At 59.9% G+C, this 18,702-nt stretch overlaps 1 protein-coding gene across 3 annotated transcripts in view; it reads right to left on the reverse strand.

Annotated features, from left to right (window-relative positions):
• Positions 1-38: 38 nt before the first annotated feature.
• Positions 39-18,702, reverse strand: part of QSOX2 (quiescin sulfhydryl oxidase 2) — a 24,351-nt gene continuing 5,687 nt past the window's right edge. For all 3 annotated transcript variants that reach the window (XM_021691001.1, XM_021691003.1, XM_021691002.1), the window contains 11 exons: positions 16,510-16,610; positions 14,919-14,967; positions 14,153-14,258; positions 13,915-14,005; positions 12,130-12,275; positions 10,856-10,990; positions 10,504-10,633; positions 8,588-8,710; positions 7,289-7,439; positions 4,135-4,323; positions 39-2,037 (listed from right to left, as the gene is read on the reverse strand). In XM_021691001.1, the coding sequence (XP_021546676.1) occupies positions 1,490-2,037; positions 4,135-4,323; positions 7,289-7,439; positions 8,588-8,710; positions 10,504-10,633; positions 10,856-10,990; positions 12,130-12,275; positions 13,915-14,005; positions 14,153-14,223 (1,584 nt within the window). In that variant the 5' untranslated portion in view covers positions 14,224-14,258; positions 14,919-14,967; positions 16,510-16,610 and the 3' untranslated portion in view covers positions 39-1,489. The remainder of the gene's footprint in view (positions 2,038-4,134; positions 4,324-7,288; positions 7,440-8,587; positions 8,711-10,503; positions 10,634-10,855; positions 10,991-12,129; positions 12,276-13,914; positions 14,006-14,152; positions 14,259-14,918; positions 14,968-16,509; positions 16,611-18,702) is intronic.

Here is an 18,702-nt window from a genome sequence, read left to right on the forward strand (position 1 = left end):
CCCCCCTCCCATCTCCCCCACCGTCCCCCTGCAGGAGCTCAAGCTCCTGACAGCTTACCCACTGCCCCCACAGACACGCCCATGGTCAGTGGGAGTTCGTAAACACAGAGAACACGCTAGGCAAAGTGGAAAAGACTATTTACAACCATCCTCGTGACAGGAGCCCACAGACGCCTCTGAGCTTGTAGACAAACCAACAGTCATGAAGGATCTCCATGAAAACGGCAGTTTGTTCATTTTGTTTGTTTACATCTCCAGAGGTAAATTTACCTCTAAATGATTTGGGTTTTACAAATAATGTGTTAAAATCATTAAATGGTAAAAAATCAATCACCAAAGCCTGGGGGACCAGGGCCCTGTGCCAGGACCCATCGTAAAACAGCTTCAGGAAAATGAAATTTGGAGTTTGGCCTTGAAGGTTCTGGCCGCTGCACACGTCACCCCAGGGGGGCCACCGGACATCGCCGCGTCACTGGGCCCTCGGGTCCTAGCGTCTGCTTCGTTCAGCAGCAGGCCCTGCAGCTGCTGGACCACAGGACACAGAGGATGAAGGGGTCCTTGAGAGGTCCCCTGGGGACTCGGCTCCCAAGCCGTGGCCACCCCACAACCCTCCCCTGCGGGGCTCTGCCCTCAGTGCCGGGCACAGGCACTTGGGGACAGCGCGTGGTCACTGAGCACTCTCCTGCCACCAGATTCACAAAGGCACCGCCTCGGCCACCATCCTGTCCCCACCCCCCACAAACACGGCCCCCCACATGGCTCAGCAGTGGAGTTCCTTGCAATGCAGCAAAGCCACAGACCCTCCTCTCCCCTTCCTCCTGCTGCAGACTCAGCATCTGGAGTGAAAGCGGCCTGCAGAGCACGGAGGTGACGGAGGGGTCGTCCTTTGGTTCTGAGCTGCTTCGGCACCACGGGGATGCTCTCTCGCTTCAGCAGAAACAACCAAGCAGCTGAAAAGCACAAACACAAATGAATCTCTGAGAACCAGACTGGCTTCGAGGCGCAGCCGGGGGGTGAGGTGCGCTGGGGGCCGCGCTCTGGCGCCGCTGGGCTGAGGCTGGCTGCGCGAAATCGCCCGGTGGCCTCCCAGTGCACACAAGGGCTCGGTTGTTCTCGGAATCCTGAGCCAGGCTTGCAGAACGTGACGTGCGTCTAGAAACTCAGGATGAAGGCAGGCGGGAAAAGTTCTGTTCGTTTGGCTGGGACTCCCATTTTTTTAGACCTAGAAGAGTAAAAATACAGACATCTTTCGGCTGTTGGATCTATAAAGGCGTCCAGGGAGTACGCCAGGATAGCAGGTGGTCCCACGACGAAGGCTGGCTAGCCCTCCACAGGAAGACCACGTGTCCGACAAGGACTCGGAGCCCAAGACGCCAGTGGATGTGAAACCGGGTCTGACGTGTTTATAAAATCCCTGATCTTTTATTAAAGCTGCAGGTGATATGGTGGGGCTGTTTTCCCAAAGGCGCTTCTGTGGTCCCACCTGGGTCTACACGGACGGCCGGTGATGTCGGACTTTCCATCGCTTGGACCGCACTCGGAAGAAGAAGTACATCACCATCAGAAACAAGGAAGAGGCTACGTACAGCACGACGCAGAGGCTCATGTCCAGGCTGGAGAAGCCCATCCCGAGAAAGGGCACGGCCGCCTCGGCCTCCCTGCGGCCCTCAGCCCCGCTGGCGCTCTGGAGTCTCCCATCCAAGCCGAGCTGCGACCCGTCTGGCAGGCGGGGTCTGGGAGGCAGCAAGCTGGGTGGACGGAGACTCTTGGCATGCTGTTCGCCCTGAGGCTTCTCTGGGGAGGCCAGGCCTCGCTCCCGCTCCCCGCCCTGGGGTGGGCCGCCTCCTTCGCTGGCGTCTCCTGGGTCCTCCGCATACGCGTCCACGAGATTGTCGCCGCTGTAGTGCCGCTTTAAGAACAGGAGCACCTGACCCTCGTTCCAGCTGTGCAGGCCCTTGATCTCCTCGTGGCAGGCCGGGCAGAGGTCCGGGGTGGGCCACGGAACCTTCGGAAACTTGGGGTCCTCGCTCAGATGGCCTGGGATGGGGAGGGAGAGCAGTGGAGGGGGTCTCTGGTGACCTGACCGCCCCATGCCCCCCGGACACCTCCCCTGTCCACTCACCTGCACCGTGACCTCCCAGTGCTCCCGGGCTCATGCCCGTCCCTCCTGCACGGATGCCCGTCCCCCCAGCCCCCCACATAAATGTTTCTTCCCTGGCACCTCTGGCAGGGCCCCGTGGCCCTGCCAGAGGTGCCAGGGAAGGGTCCACACTTGGATAGTGCCATCCACCTGGCCAGACCCCGCTCCCACCTGCAGCTACTCTGCCTCCCTGTGACCCCAAGGCCCCCTGCTTGACGTGCCCCTGGCCCCTGCTTGTCCTCTCCCCACTTAAGGTGCATCTGAGGTCCACGGCCACACGAACCCCATGAGGCTGGCTGTCCAGATGATTCCACAGCACTTCGGGCTTGTGTGGGCCCCTCCCAGACCTCCCAATCCCATCCAGAACTCTAGAAACGGTCCTGGGAGTGAGACCTGCCATGGGAACCCACGCAAAGCCAGCCCCGTCCTGCTCCGCGCACGCGAACCACACCCCACGGTTGACTCGGCCGGCACGACCGCTCCTCTTAACAGCCCCGACCCCCCGGCGCCCTGAGAGCTGCACGGCGGGTCAGCTCCGCACACGCAGACTTGGAGTCAGAGCACCCACATGTTGAAGGTTACATTCCTTCCTGCCCAGCGTCCCGTCACAAAGGCCGTTCCGTCATGGCCACCACCGGCCCGCCACAGGGGTCACAGCTGAAACTTCTGTCCCCCTGCATCAGTGCGTTCGCTCCTCTGGATGATGGAGCCAACGGAGCACCAGCCTGGGGAGCCCCCGGCCGCCCACTCCGGGCACGTGCCAGGACCCATCGCTTCTCTCATACCCGTGTGAGCGGCACCCCGCCTGGCCCCCCAGCTCCAGCCCTCTGCCACTAGACACGAGGACCACAGGGGCTCTGGGCAAAGGAAATGCGCCACACCACACTCCCAGAGTCCCCCGACCCGACTTGGGGTGCCCTGCCACCCTGAAAGTGCTTCTACGAGTAGACGTGGACAAAACCACGTGTCTGATGGGTGTGAACCAGTGGGGACGCTCTCCTCCGGCCCACGGGCACATAGCCGGGAGGGTGGGGCAGCGCCCGAGGCCCAGGCACCACCCACCAGGGTCTGCGCCTGGCAAGATGTGGATGTGCCCACGCGGTGACCGAGAAGGAGCTGCCGGGGCCTGGTGTCACACACCACACACACAGCAAAGCCCAGGGCGGGTCTCTGCGGCCTCCATCCAGAGGCCGGGGGTGGGCCTGGGGGGCACGGGGGGTACAGAATCGAAGGATGGACACAATGACTCGGGCCGCTGAAAGCCCCTTCCTGTTGCAGCGCAAGCCCGAGGGGGGCACGCGGGGCTCCTGGGCCGGGACCGCCCGGGGGAGTCTTGCCCAGCGGTGCCGGAGCCGAGAGCTGCCGGGATAACCCCGTGGGTGCGGAATGCGGTGGGGGCAGGGGGGTGCACACCCGGAGGTGGAGGGTCTCGGAACTAGGGCGACGGTGGAAGCGGACAGCCGTGGACGAAACCCCGGCAAGCAGAGGTGCCCTGGCCACGCGAGCTGAGCCACAGCAGCTCTGGGGCAAAAAAAACCCCAATTTTCTTTAGTGCTTCAGTTGTAACATGTTTCCTAATACAGTGGATTAAATAAAAACCAATAGTTTAGCGGTTTTTTCGACTCATCTCTATTAAGATTTATCCATCAGCAGAATTATTTTTAAGCCTAATTTCAATCTGCCAGTGATTTAGGAGCAGTTTGAATTAACTCTGAGGCGACAGACGTGCCCTATTTGGTTTTTAAACAAAACTACTTTGTGGGGTTTGGTTTACTGAGAGCAGACCGCAGCACCACCAACTCCCTCCTGGAGGCTGATTCTACCCCAGTCTCTGCTGTCAAACGTCCGCGGGGGCCTGCAGGGGCTGCGTTCTTGGCAACCCTCCGGGCAGCCACCCACAGGCCCACTCTGCTGGTGCCCGTCTACACGGCCTCGCCCCCACGGCGCTGGCCCCCTGGCCCCAGGCTTGGCCACCCCGGGGTGCTGCTGCTTACCAGCCAGGCGGTTGTTGACTAAGTTGTGTTTTTTCCAAAGCCAGAGAATCGCTTGGTCTGCGGTTTTCACGGAATCCATGGATTCTTTAGCCATTTCCTCAAAATGCTCACTGCACTCCTTACAGCTGAAGAAGGTGTGAATGTACCTCCTGATGGTCTGCAGCACTGCTTGGGGGTCATCCTCCAAACCTGCAGAGCAACAGGGACAGACAGCGTCAGCACTGTGGGAGCGTGTCCGAGGGCCCTAGGGCTGGCGCTGGTATCGGGAGCCAGGAACGGGCCAGGTGCCTGGCCCCGCACACGCGGGACAGCCCTGCTTGTCTGCACGGGAAGGACACAGGGAGAAAGCAGCACCTCCCAGACGCCCACTGCATCCAGAAGGGGCAGCACTGTGTCCTCAAAGAGCACACCCATCGCCCACGTCCGGGCGCAGCACGCACTCCAGGGTGTGCACAAATACCTGGGAAAAACAGCCAGAAGCAGCGAGACACCGGGCTCCTTCCAGGAACGAGAGGGCAGCAGGCCGGCGAGGACCTACCTCCTCTAGAGAGGTTAACCCTCTCCATGAGCGGCAACTCTGGCATCGCCCAGCCATGCGGACCGTGTGCCCCGTATGTGGGCACACAGACCACCAGGACACGCGGTCTGCGTAAAGACACTGTGGATACGGAGAACACGATCCTCCGAGGAAACAGCCCCCAACAGCAGAAGGAAGCAGCCACCATCTCACTAAATAAGGACCCCTGAGAACAGCAAAAGGGGGGGCTGGGCACGGGGCTGGCGCCGGCGGCTCCCTTCAGACAGCTAATGCGGGGGATTGAGCCAACAAGCGAGAGACCGTGAGATTAAAGCAGATTAAATGTCAGCATTAAAAGAAACGCAGCAAAATAATTGGAAAAAAAAGACATGCTTTTGAGACTGAATCCGTCTTATCAAGAGCAGGCCCTCGCGGGCGATCTTTCTTCGCCGCTAGCTGTGGTTCCGCTTATGGAGGGCCAGGGCCCCGCATCTGTCATTGACCTTGGCGGGCCTCACCGGGGTTGGCAGAAGCCCCAGCTGAGCGGACGGCCACCGTCGCCTCAGCTCGGCGCGTCTCTGAGGGCGGCGGGGGTCTCTGGGGGCGGCGGGCAGCGCTGGTCTGCGCACGCAGTGAGGACATGCGGCCGGCCGGCCCTCCCGAGGCTCCCTGCCCTCCCCTCCCCGCCACCAGCTGCCACGCATCCCCGGGTAATCCTCCTTGTCTCTCCCCACCAAACTGCTGCAGCCCGGCCACCCTAATCTTTAGAGTGGACAAGAACCATAAACCCCTACCTGTGGGGGATTAGAGGATGCGGCGGCTTTTTAGTCGATGGGGTTTAACCACGCACTAAGGAGAGGAAAAACCTTCCAAGACCTAATCCAGCAGTGTCCATGTGACCCAGTTCTCTGGGCATGAGACGCACTCCTCGGATATGGCTCCAGCCTGCGCCCTGGAGATCTTCCTGACGGCGTGCTCTGAGCCCCTGCAGGGCCCCCTGACCGGCCCCTCAGCGGAGCGCACCCCCCACCTCCCCCCCCCAAGGTCCCCGAGACATGGACATCCACGTCACCCTGAGGAGAGCCGGGGTGGTGAAGATTTCCAGAGACGGCACGTGCCTCCTGCAGCGTGACTTTGCTGATTCTCCCAGCGCCAGGCCGACACCGTCCCCACCATGGATCCGGGGCGGGCAAGGCCCATTTGACCAATAGGCCGAGACACAAGATGCCGTGTGCCGGCTGGCTCTGCCTCAAGGTCCCTCCTGAGCGTGAGGCTGTGGGGAGCTGGGCTCACCCCGCAGGCTTCCTGCCTCCTGGGTCTCCCGCCACCCGGCGGGGTCGCCCGCACTGAATCCTGAGCACATAAAACCGGGTCTTTCAAGCCCCAGCGTTTGGTTTGGTTTGTTACGTAGCAAGAGATACTGCAGATTTCTGTCTTACTGGAAAGGATTTTGGGACTGTGGGAGTCCCTGCCTTTACTCAGTAGAATAATCCCTGCAGCTGCCCACTTGAAGTGGCAACTAAAAGGCAGGCGGTCGGGGCGCCTGGGTGGCTCAGTCGTTAAGCGACTGCCTTTGGCTCAGGTCATGATCCCAGGGTCCCGGGACCGAGCCCCAAATCGGGCTCCCTGCTCAGCGGGAAGCCTGCTTCCCCCTCTGCCTCTGCCCCTCCCCCTGCTTGTGCGCGCTCTCTCTCTCTGTGTATCAAATAAAAAAATAAAATCTTTAAAAATAAATTAAAAAATAAATAAAAGGTAGGCGATCCACCCCTGTCGGCCAGAGGCCATCTTCACAGGGGAAGTGCACATACAACAGAGTCGGAAATGTATAAACACCCAGAACGGCTTTCGCGGCTTGTGTAGGACACAAAACATGACAATTCTGGTTTAGTGATTTCCTGATAATTAAAACTATTAAAGCCAACTTAATCTTTTGTAGCTTTTAACCTCTTGCGCAGGCGGACTCTGTGATGGCCCAGGTCGCAGCTCCGGCTAGCTCGGCTGGCTCGGCCCCTCCCCCAGCAGGCCGGGCTGGCGCGCACGTCACTTCAGCAGAAGTGACCGGCACCACACCAAGGACATGCCCACGGTGAGGAACTGAGAGCGCCACTGGCCGACAGCCAGCAAGGCCGCGAACGCTGCCACTACCCCACGAGTGGTCAGGGGAGGGGGCTCTTCCCAGTGCAGACTTCCGATGAGACCCCAGCCTCGGCCGACACTGGGCCCGCAGGCTTGTGAGAGACCAGCAGCCGGGGACCCTGGTCCAGCCCCATCTGAGTCCCTGGCCCACAGACACTCAGAGCAAGCTAAGCTGTAGGGTTATTTGTTTTGCAACAACAGGTAACAGACATCTCCAAATATGCTTCACTTGTGCTCATGCTTTTGAAATAAAGAGAAACTCCTCGAGAGTGTGCCCTCGTTCTGTGACTCAGTCCCTGCAGGTCAGCCGCGCACAGGCTGGTGAGCTCCGAAGCTCCTAGCACCGTGTAAGAAAGATGCTCCCCTCCATGCTCCTTAGCCCGGGCCCCCCAGGTGACATGTCCCCTCCCACACAGCTGCTCACAACACCTGGCAGGCCCCAGCACGGTGAACATGGCAGGTGGGCTTGGCGTGCCCTGGGCCCGCGCGGGGACAGTTTACCTGTGCCGTCCAGCGCCTCTGGATGGGTCCCAGCTTCAACGATCAAAGTGTGGAACAATTTCCAGAGAGAACATGTGTAACCCCTGAACTCTGGTCGGCTTCCTTGACATCCAACCCACTTTATATGATTAATAAGGAATATTCCAGAAATCTGGGGGGGGGGGTGAGGGAGAGAATAAAAGATAATTGAATTGTTAAAATTAAAATAGTTGATGAATGTTCTCTATCTTGATTGGTTGCTGGTTACACAGAGTGTACGTTTATCAAAACTTTGTCAACTGCACATCTTACTACGTGTGTATGTAAATTCAATACCAAACAAATGAGAGAGCAGAGTCTCTATTTCACTGAAGGAGTTCTCCAAATAGGGGGACGTGGCCCGCGCCTTTCCTCTCCCCCTGCCCAGGGAGGGAAGGGTTTGTGTGTATCTGGATAAACGAGAGCTTTATTAAAGCATCAAGGATACCCCGGCCTCGTGCATTAGGGTCACTTAAACCAATCCCACCGGGGAAGAGTGAGAGGGAAAAAGCTCAACGGTCCAGTGATTCTCAGCCGCAGCAGGCGCAGACCGCGACTGCATCTGTGGTGAGCTGAGGCCCCGACAGCTCAGGAGCCACGTGCCTGTAGCCAAGCAGGTGCTTCCAACCAAGCCCACGCCCATGCCCTGCGTCTCCCTGCAGGCTGGCCAGCACAGGGCTCGTCCACGGGGCCCGAAGTGCGTGGCTCCCAAAGATGTGCATGCAAACCCTGTACCCGAGGAGCCTGTGCTGGCCTCCAGCTTGGGGGGCAGTCAGGGGAGGTCAAGGTAAGCGCCCAGCACGTGTCTCTATGCTGCTGGGACGACGCGCCTGTCAGAGCGCCCGATGTGTGCCCGATATGTGCCCGCGCGGGGGCTTGCACGCCGCCCACAAAAGCGTCTTGACCAGGAGGATGCCGAGAGCTCGGGCAGGAGGAAGGAGACCTGGCCTGGGGGGCCTCTGGCAGGGCCTCCATGCTTCTCATCGAGCACACGGTTTTATTAGCCTTTTTGGTGTAAGATTTGTGAGTTTACTACAAATTTAAGTAACACAAACGCCCGCGTGCCGCCACGCCCGCTCCGTGTCACGGCACGCCTCCCGTGGCCTTGGCAGACAGGGACGGTGGAAACCACGGGGCGCAGCGCAGAGGGACACGGGCAGCTCCGCGCACGAGGTGCGTGCGGTGACGGTAGGCCAGGGCAAGTCCCCAAGCGGGAGGGAAAGCAGGAGGGCTACCAAGGACACGAACAGCGGCGCGCGGGGGGTCGGGGGGCAGGCTCACCCTCATCTTGTTGTTGACCAGGTCGAGGACGGCGTTGTAGGGGATCCTGTCCAGGGGAAGGTTGGCCAGCCACTCCTGCAGCGTCTCCAGCAGCTTCTTGACCGGTGCCCGGCCGGGGAACAGCTAAGCAAGGAAGGACCCACGCTTGGAGACCGTTCGGGGAAATGCCACCCACGGCAGAGCCGTCCCTGGGGACCTAGGCCAGGTGGGGTCTGCCTGGCACGGGCCTACCGGGTCAGGGTGGGAGAGGCCCCAGGGGTCTCCCCTGGTACTGGGGGGGGGGTCTGTCCAGAGCAGAGTAGGGGGACGGGAGGGGCTGCAGCGGGCCCCCGGCGCGCACGGCCTCCCGCACCTCAGCCACCAGCTCGGCACCCAGCCAGTGCCGGCTTCCCAGTGACAGACGGCAGGGCCCCGATGTGCCTTATTCATCACATTGTCAAGGGCTCTGCGGTCCTTTCTGAGAGCACCGCCTACTTAGCTATTCGGCGCCTCGAGGTAACGCACGCCCACCCCGCCTACTGCAGCGCGCCCTCGCCTCCCCCTCTGCGGTCTGACTGCACAGCTCTGTGGAGCAGGCGCATCCCACTGAGGCTTTTGTGCAGAAGTGTGCAATCTGCTGGTTAACTGAACGCCTGCGCCAGCCACGCAGCTGCGGCCCCTCGCAGCCCGGAGCAGCACCGGCTCGGCCATGCGGGGGGCGCGGCCCTTCTCCACGGCACTTGTCCTTGATGCCGCCCAGAGCTCAGAAACCGGAGCGGAAGCCTGCTGTGGCGGGGACAGCACAGCTCAGTGCCGTGGGACCCCGTGTCCCGACGTGCCAGCATCCAGCTTCCAGTTTCAGCCAAGCTGTACAAAAACTGCTAGGAGTAGTTCACGGTCATCTCGACCTACAGAGCTCTACGCCCAGCTGAGGTAGAGGACGAGGAGGAGCCGAGCGCGGAGGGCGCGTCTCCGATTCACTGAGGGCAGAGGAGGGAGGACCGCGGGACTCTGAGCTGCGACCCGCACGACGGGCACACACCGGTCTACACGACCCCCTTTCTTCACTGGAAACCTATCACGTGACTCGTGACTCCGAGTTCGGCCTCCTTCCTCCCATTTCAAAAGTCACAGGACACAAGTGTACAACGTACTATTGAAATGTTGAACAGGAATCACCTGTATCAAGCCCCTCACCTGACGTAAGAGAAGATATTTATCTTTAAGTTATCTCTACGCCCAATGAGGGGCTCGAGCCCACAACCCCAAGATCAAGAGCCCCAGGCTCCACCGACAGAGCCAGCCAGGCGCCCCAAGAGAAGTTCTTTAGAACAAAGCTTATCTTAGAGACAACAGGCACGGCTGTGGTGCCAGATGCAGGGGCAAAGGGCTCTGTCCTCGGGCCACTGTGACCGAGGTCTTCCCCGAGGTGAGAGTGCAGAGGGGCCCCAGGCACCCCCTGGGAAGAGGGATGACCTCCTGCTTCTGCTGCTCTGGCCCAAGGAAATAGTGAGCCTTGGATTCTTGGCCCCAGAGCTAAGAGTTCCTGGCAGAAAGGTAACCCGACCGCCTATCTCCCGACCGACGCTGACCTGCGAGCCACCACCGCTCTGCCCACCAGTGAAGGTGGGGGTGCCGCTGCCCTGGGTCCCAGCCGACCGGGCACACTGCACAGGGCTGGCTGCTGGGCGGCCTCCTCCCCCTCCGGCCGTGACCGCTTTTGGACGTCACGGTCCCAGCCCTGCCCTGACACCTTGTCCGGTCAGCCGGCAAGCAATGACTTGTGCTCTGCCATCCCCAGGCTCAGAACTGGGTGGGCGCCCGACAGGCACGTGGTGAGCAGGGACAAAGGGACCACAGAGTGGTCATCCAACTGAGGTCGGCTCCGTTCCCCACAGATCCCCCAGGGCGGCCTCCTGGGCCCCCCCGCGGCGCACCTTGGCGAGGACAGTGACGAAGTCCTTGAGCGTGCGCAGCTCGGCCCCCGCCAGGGACTTGTGGGCGGCCAGCTCCACCCTCAGGAGGTAATGCAGCCCCGACTCCAGGTCCGCGGTGTAGAGTTTCGACCTGAGAGCAAAGACCGTGAAGTCCAGTGAGAACAGCTCCGTTGTGAACGTTCCTTTTCCTTGCACCCATCCCGAGGGAACACCACTCCCCACAGGACGACACCGACAATTCCCCAGCAGCCGACAGGTGTGTGTCTGAGTGAACCCCACCGCCACGGGGCCGCGCACACGCCCGCGCATGCAGCCACGCCCCGGCCAGCGCAGGCCCAAAAGGAATACCTGCCTGTCAAATTCTCTCCAAACCACGATTTCGGGATTTTCTTCTTTGTTGGGTTTTTCAGGCAACGAAAGCAATTTTTTCCTCACATCCGGCAACGACTTCAAATAAGAGGAAAAAAACGATCGGAGGGGCTTCCCGCTGCGAGAAAGGGGGCCAGGTGTGGACGCAGGCCAGGGCGCCTCCGGGGGCCTGGCCCCCCTCCGTGGGTGTCTGAGCGCATGCCAGGCACCCAGGCGAGAACACTGAGGGGGCCTGTCCGGGCCCCCCAGCCCACCCATTCTTTGGCATTGGCTGCAGGTGCTGCGGGTGGGAGGGCGGGACACTGGCGGCGCAAGGACCCGAGGTACAGCGCAGTGAGCACCAGGAACAGGGCTCCTCCGACTAGGGTCCCCGGCCAGCCCGGCAGCCTCTGCCGGCTCGAGCGGGGCGTCGGCAGGTGCGTCGGGGGCTGGGGGGCCCTGGACTGGCTGGGGAGGAGCACGCACTCTGAGGGTGTGTGAAGGCCATTACTGGGCACCTCCGAAGGAGTTCAGGGGTCATCAACAACATCCGGGGCTCATTCTAATTCCCAAATATCCACGTCATTTGAGGTGAAGAACTGCTACAGATGACACTTTCAATAGAAAACAAGAACTTTCCTTCAGAACAAGTGGCATTTGTTCAGGGACACTCCGTCGAGGGTAACACCTGCTGTGACGTGATGCTGGCCAGAGCCCCGGGGGTGCAGGCCTTAATGAGCTCGCTCGCAGAGCGTGACATGAGTGACCCGATCCACAGAGGTCGCCATGCCTACCCTGGCTTGGGCTTCTTAAGAAGAGAGACATACCCAAGGGACTGGGGAGGCCACTTCCCAGCTGAGCCAGGAGCCCGGGGATGGACAAAGCGCATCCTGGCTGGGCTGTGTCCCAGCACACGGAGACTCGTCAAGAGCGGCCAAGTCATCACCAGCTACACGGGCACCTACAGGCGGGCAGGCTGGGTGGGTGCCCCCCTGGGGCAGGCAGGCCTTCTGCTCCCACAGGAGGCTGGGGCCACGGCAGACCCCACGGGCCTCAGGACCCTGTCTCACCTTCTCGCCTGTGGCCCTTCCCAACCATGCTTCAGGCCGTTCACTTTTTAGTGGCATTCGGTGGATGCAGACGGTGTCCAGGTGGGTTCTGCGGTCTTAACCGTGACGAGGTGCATGGCATCCAGCCCAGAGGAGGCTCCCACACTTGGAGGGGTTCCCCAGATCCCACCAGGTGTCGTAAACACTCCTGAAGCCAAATCACACTTACATGTTAATTAATCCACGCGTCCCATTTGGGTAAATCAAGTAACAGGAGGGAATGGAAGAAACGCCGAGTTTCTCCAGGAAGCCTTTGTCTGTGTTCAGCACTCTCTTCACCACAATGTTCTCATACGGAAGCAGGTCTAAGATCACCTGGGGAAGGAGAAAGCAATGTCACCTTCGCTGTGGGTGGCCGTGTCTCAGGAAGTGTTACCTTGACCAAGCGCAAAGCCGCATGAGCACAGAAAGCAAAGAAACAACGTCATCTGGAAGAAGCCGTATTTATCTCCTCTCCAAGCCAGACTGACACTCACATGTTCATTTTTATTGCACTCTCGGGCAACTGAAGGCGATGCCTGGTGCAAGCCGTCACGACAGCCTCGCTTAGCAAGCTTACAGAGGATCATCTGTCAGTGAACCCGCTCCGTGCTTTCTGAGCCTGCACGCCCCCCATGCGCCACCTGGCCCTGAGCTGTCCCTCACACGCAAGGCTGTGCACCAGGCGGTGCCTGCCCCGCACATGACATGGGAGGCCAACGGCACCCCTGGACGGTGCCGCAGCCCCAGTCAACAGCTGATGAACCAGCAGGCTCCGGGCTGGCCAGTCCTTCCCTCGAGCGGCCCCTGTCCAGCTCTGCTTCGGCTGAAGGCACCGGATGGGGACAGAGAAGGACCACAGGAGTGGCATCTCAGGAGCTACAACAGCGTGAGAGACGACCCTCAAGCCTGGCATGTGCCACCAAGACAATCAGGCGTGGAACCCGCACCTCTGACTCCTTTCAGCAACAGAATCAGCATGTCCTGAACAGGGGCGTTGCAGAAAGCGCACAGCACCCGCCCCACACTCGAGCCACGGCAGGGCGCCCTCCTGGGAAAGGCCGCAGCCCCCCGCCCTGAGGAGCAGTCCCCGCTCAGGTCTGCGTGCGGAAGGGGGGCATCACAGGTGAGAGAGGCAGCCTTGGGACGGCGTGGGGTGGTGTCACAGGGGAATGCCGGGTCCTGCTGCCGGGGGCTCCTCCTAGCGCCCCCCCAGAATCCTGGTCAGCCACAGAGAAGGTGGCATGACGTCGCCACCCAACTCGGAGGGCACGGGAGGCGCGGTGAGGTGGTCGGGCTGCCAACATCTGCAGCCTGTGCCTGAGCGTGTACCAATGGGAGCTCCCGCCGGGAACACACGGCCTCCGGCCTTCACCCACCGAGCTCCCAGAGTGGGGGAGCACGGCTGGGAGGCAGGCAGCACGGTGAGGAGGAGCAGCAGGGCGCTGGGCATGGGCAGAGCGCGCAGCCCCGCTGGTCAGGTGCCTCCTCCCAGCTCTGAGGGGAGCTCCCATCATCCAGGCCGGAGTCCGGTACCAGAGGCAGAGGCTTCAGACCCCACGCGTGAAACGAGAGCAGAACAAAGTTCCACCGCAGAAATGATGTTTTACAGAATCTTGGACTTGGCAAAAAAGTTGAGTGTTCCCAACACAGCCAAGAAAAAATCTTGATGGCGATGCTGATGTGTAAGAAATAGAGCCTCAAGGAAAAGAGGCAGCGTGCCCTGAAAGCTGGGCCTGGGGGGCCCCTCTCAGCCCCGGACTGAGGACGAGGCCGCGAGCCTGCCTGCTTCACCCTCGAGGCCCCTTCTCAGTCTTCTTTGCGAACCGGCCAATCCGCTGAGCAACACCACTACATCCCAAAAATTAACGGGAGCGAAACACAGGAACGCCACCGATCAGGAGGAAGCGGTCAGTACCACAGAGGAACCGAATCACAGCACGCGGTGAGACGGGGCAAGACACGGACACGGTACCTCACGGCCGACATAGGAGCTGTTGCTCTCCAACAGGACGGCCACATAACGGCTATCACGGCTGTCCATGAGAGAAAGGACGTCACTGGGCCTTTTAAGAGAAATAAAGTGGCTTTTAGTGCTTCCGAGAACGGCGAGCTGGCCATCATATGCCAGCACCCACATCACTTAATGCAAATCCATATTTTACAACATTAAATTCAATTCCTAACATTCCCTTTTTCACGCAACTACGCACCGAACGGGGTCCAGAGGCGGGCAAGCAGGAGGCCTGTCTCCATCCGTGTGGTTCTGCAGGAAGTCGATCATTGTCCGCCTCACGGTCTGTAGCTCTCGGTCGGGCCCTGTGGGGAGGCAAGCTGCCGTCACTGCTACGTCTGCTTCGTAGAGTGCCACCGCCCCAGGGCCTGGAGGGCACGGCACAGACTTGGGCAGGAGGCACCGACAGCCGTCAACAGACCGCGGTGGGCGCATACGACAGACCACACGGCGACCAGCGTGGGAGCAAATGGGCACCAGGAGCCAATCTCACGCACACGGCGTGGAGACAGGCGGGAGCGCGTCGCTGCCATCTACGCCAAGTTCAAAACACGCCGGTGACCCTCATGGAGAACGGCCGTCACCGTGGACTGACCGGTAACACACTGGAGCCTGAGGTGGGCACTGGCTCCCCGGAGGGCTCGCTCATAAAATTCATTAGGTGAGCATGTGGTTTGTGACCTTCTCCAAATCTTTTTTGAGTAAAAGAGCTTACTTAAAAAAAAAGATTTCACCATCAAATTTAACAAGGAAGGCAAAACACAGAATAAAAAGTCGTTGCCGAAACTACAAATGTTTGAGCTCTTCGAGGAAAGACAGGTCAGAGGTGCTGATGCAGATTTGCTGAAGCTGGGGTAGGGGCCCCACAGACCCCATCATGTGGGCTCTCTGGTCTCCTGAAACCACCTTTGCTTTAACGGGTTTATGAGGCGACTCTGACAGTAAAATATAAAGCTTGTCCTTACCTTTGAAATTTTCTCCAGTTGTAAAGTCCTTTGTAAACGCCTTGAAATACTAAGAGGAAAAACACAGAATAAGTAAGAAAGTCTGACTTGGTGTCTGTGCAAATGTTTAATCTTTAAGCAAGAAAACGGCCACCATCTTAAAGAGTGAGAGCTTTAGTTAATCTGCTCCAGAAAGTTCACGTTCACTGAGAAGGAGCTGCACGTTTCTGTGCACGTCTGCAACATCAGTGTTTCTGAGCAGACCCGCCGGGGTGGTTAGTACCCGTCGGAGTTCTGTCAGCTACGCTTCCTGACCGAACAGGGCTGGAAGCCAGGCCGCGCAGTAGGCGCTTTCCCTGATTCTCGACATCAATACGCATCCTAACGGTCGGCTCGAGCGACACAAACGACTTACAGGGAGGGTGAGCTGAAGGAAAGAAACTATTAAAATTAAAAACCTTCTTCTCTAGAAGAGATGCTGAAGAAGCTGAGAACTGCAAACCAAGTGAAGATACTCTCAGTTCTCACAACTGAAAGAAAGGTCAGTGTCAAGGATGCGTACAGGACTCCTGTGAATCAGTTAAGAAAACTGCAAATACCCAAGAGCAAAATGGGCAAACGGAAGGAGCAGATGGGGTGACACAGGGCCTGTGAACACAAGACATGGCCGCGGTCACACAAGGAGGCGTTCTTAGGGGATGGAAGCCACAGCCAAGGGTGCTCTCTGAACACCTGCTCAGCACGAGAGAGAAGGCCCGGAGCTCACACCCAGCACAACACCCCGTGTGCGGCTAAAACAAAGTAAAGCTCAGACAAGAAAGCTGAGGATGAGCTACGCAAAACTCCGGAGGAGCATCACTGGGTGGGGCGGAGGCATGGCTGCCACGGAGCCCAGCCACGTGAGTGGCTGGAAAGCATCGGGCTGCAAGCCACACAGAGCACAGGGTTTTAGGAAGACTGGGGGGCCAAGCTTCCTCAGAGGCTGCATGTTTTCTGGGATGTAAACACCGCCCTGAGGCACCCGTGTGCCCGCATGGGACTGCGAGTGCACACACACACACATGCACACAGACCCCGTAGGCGCTTCTTCAGAATCTTCTCAACACGTTTGTCTATTCTCTGCCCCCAGTGGAAGAAAGGGTAAAGCCTGCCTGAAGTGCCACCCACAGGCACCCGCCGGGTGTCACTCTGACAACCCGACCCACCACATACAGGGTGCGCTGACGGCGCCGAGCCGGACACGGGCCACACACGCAGCGGGGTGGGGAGGAGACACCCGGCCCGCGGCCCCAGTGGCAGCTCCGAGCATGCCCACACCCACCAGGTCTGCGGGCCGCAGACCTCACCCTCCTCTGCTGCTGCTGTGGGGTGGGGGCTGGGTGTGCACGTACAGCCCCCCCACCCCGGCAACACGCACAACCCAAGAGGGCGGAACGCGAGAGGTGACGCCATGTAAATGAGTTCCTGCTAAGGCCCAAGTCACATGCCCCACGTGCCCGAGTGTAGGAGTCACACATGCAGCGAATGTCGCGGGAAGGCGCCCCTCGCGTGGAAAGCGAGGAGAGACGGGTGGGAGGAGAGCAGGCCTGCGGGAGAGGGCAGGAGCGCTCACCCGGAAGGTGGGGTAGAAGTGGATGTTGTAGGCTCGGCACACCTCGTGGTTCTCCTCCTCCGCGCAGTCCAGGGCGGCGACGCGGATGGCAGCAGCCCAGTCTGAAAAGCAGAAATGCGACCCTCAGTGTGGGTCTGGGCCCACATCCACGCGGGCCACCAGCCCACGCCTCCCCCAGGTCATGGATCCAGCCCTCGCGTGCACAGAGCGTTCCTGCGTCAGGCCGGGAGAGGGGGGGCAAAGCCTCCACGGGCTGGAGGTGTCTCCCATCACGGACAACACGGCGGACGGACTTCTGCTGAGGGTGCAAGCCTAAGGAGGGTGCTTTCTAATGGAGCACGGCCCTGCCGGACGGAAGCCGCCGTGCTGGCCTTGTGCAGGGCCGCCGAGAGCGCGCCTGCAGATGGAGAGGCCAGCCCTGCATGTGTAGCAACAACACTCCCGGGCACTCGCGCAAACAAGAATCCGAGGCCGCAGCATCCGAGCCGCGGTCTTTCTGGGAAGCGGTTTCTACTTTCCCTGGACGCCTCTGCCAGACCCTTGAATGTGGTCTCTGGTCCTGGGAGTAGAACAGGAGCAGTTTTAAATATGTATTTTGCCTAATTTAAAGGTTTTCTCGTGGGAACGTCACCACATGTGAGTATCACGAGGTCACACCAGCTCTGCCAGGTGGCCTGCTCCCAGAACTGCCCTGCTGCCAGGTCACAGCCGGCGGTGGCCACGGTCACACTGAGTCTCACACACACACACACACAAACGCGCGCGCGTGCGCGCGCTCCACTCAGGGTTCGCATCTCCCTAAGTCCCACTGGTCAGGAGGCTGCGACTGGCGGTGTGTCTTCTCATCTACTGCTCCGCGACCCCCCGCGCTCCCTGTCGAAGACCCTGGGTACCCCCACCGTCGGGGCTGTGCTGACGACACCTCTGTGTCCCATCTCCTGCAACCCGTGTGCACCTGCATGGTGACTCGAGCCTGATGCTCTGGGGAGATGGCTTCCCAGCTGCTGTTGTGGGTCAGTGACCTCTGGCTTGCTCCCTTCTTCCCGACAGCCCCCCCCACCGAACGTGGGCGGCATGTCATCTCACCCCTGCATCATGTATGGACGGGACACTCGTGCACAGAGGAGCCTAGCTCACGGCAACCCTGAGGCGCAGTGCACACAGGGAGACAAGTGCTTGGCTTGGCCCTGTGGTCACCAGTCTCAAAGGCACGCCTTCCCCAGTACCCTTCCCCAGTACCTTGCTCCATTTCCCTAGGATGTTCCAGTTGATACCGCCGAACATCTCCTGGCTGCTCGGGGGGCACCTGGGGAAGCAGGACAGAGGAGCGCAGCCGCACAACACTCACTGCTGAGGAGCCCCAGGCGGGACCCAGGCGCTCCAGACACTGGCCTGGAGGCACAGCGCCGCCCGCGGGTGGGCGGGTCCGCTCCTGGTCTCCTGCGCCAAGGGAGTGTGTGTGTGTATCTCACTGAGACCCCGAGGAGGCCCTGTGCTGCCGTGGGTCTCACGGGACACCACCAGTCCAAAGCAGTAAGCTGGTTAAAAAGCACATCACTCAAGTTTGCTCTGGGTACTGGCTATGATCTGGAACTTCAGAGGTTCCATTAAACACGTGCCTGGGAGGAGAGAAGACACTGGCCATGACGAGATCCCGTACCACACGAGTACTCTTAGACATGGCAAAGCCCATAGCGGCCAGTTTCCCATCTAACACACCACTTGTGCTAAAAGATCCTCGCCTTCCTCCTCTGTCCTTACAAAAACATTTACCAATATCAACACGATGGGAAGAATCAAGTGGAAAAAAGCCGCAGCTGGCTTTCACCACCAATGACCAAATACTGTTCGGCTCACGTTGCTTCCCTGAAACCAATTCCTGTCCCGAGGCCATTTCAGATGGCTCGAAACAAGAATCACGGAACCTTCCTGAACCACAGGTCACATCTTTCTGGAGTCTCGAATTACATGGAACTAAGGAAGAACAGTTAATACTCTCATCCAATTAGTGCAGCAGATGGCCCAGAGCATGCAGCTCAGCGCGGTGCCAGCAACGCCCTCCACGGTGGCGGCCCCAACCCTGCACACCGCCCCCTCCATGGCGGGGCCCCCCCACCCTGCACACGATGCCCTCCACCCTGCACGTGGTGCCCTCCACGGTGGCCCCCCACCCTGCACGCCGCCCCCTCCATG

The sequence above is a fragment of the Neomonachus schauinslandi genome, chromosome 13 (genome assembly GCF_002201575.2).
Source record: "Neomonachus schauinslandi chromosome 13, ASM220157v2, whole genome shotgun sequence".
In the NCBI taxonomy this organism is placed as follows: domain Eukaryota; kingdom Metazoa; phylum Chordata; class Mammalia; order Carnivora; family Phocidae; genus Neomonachus; species Neomonachus schauinslandi.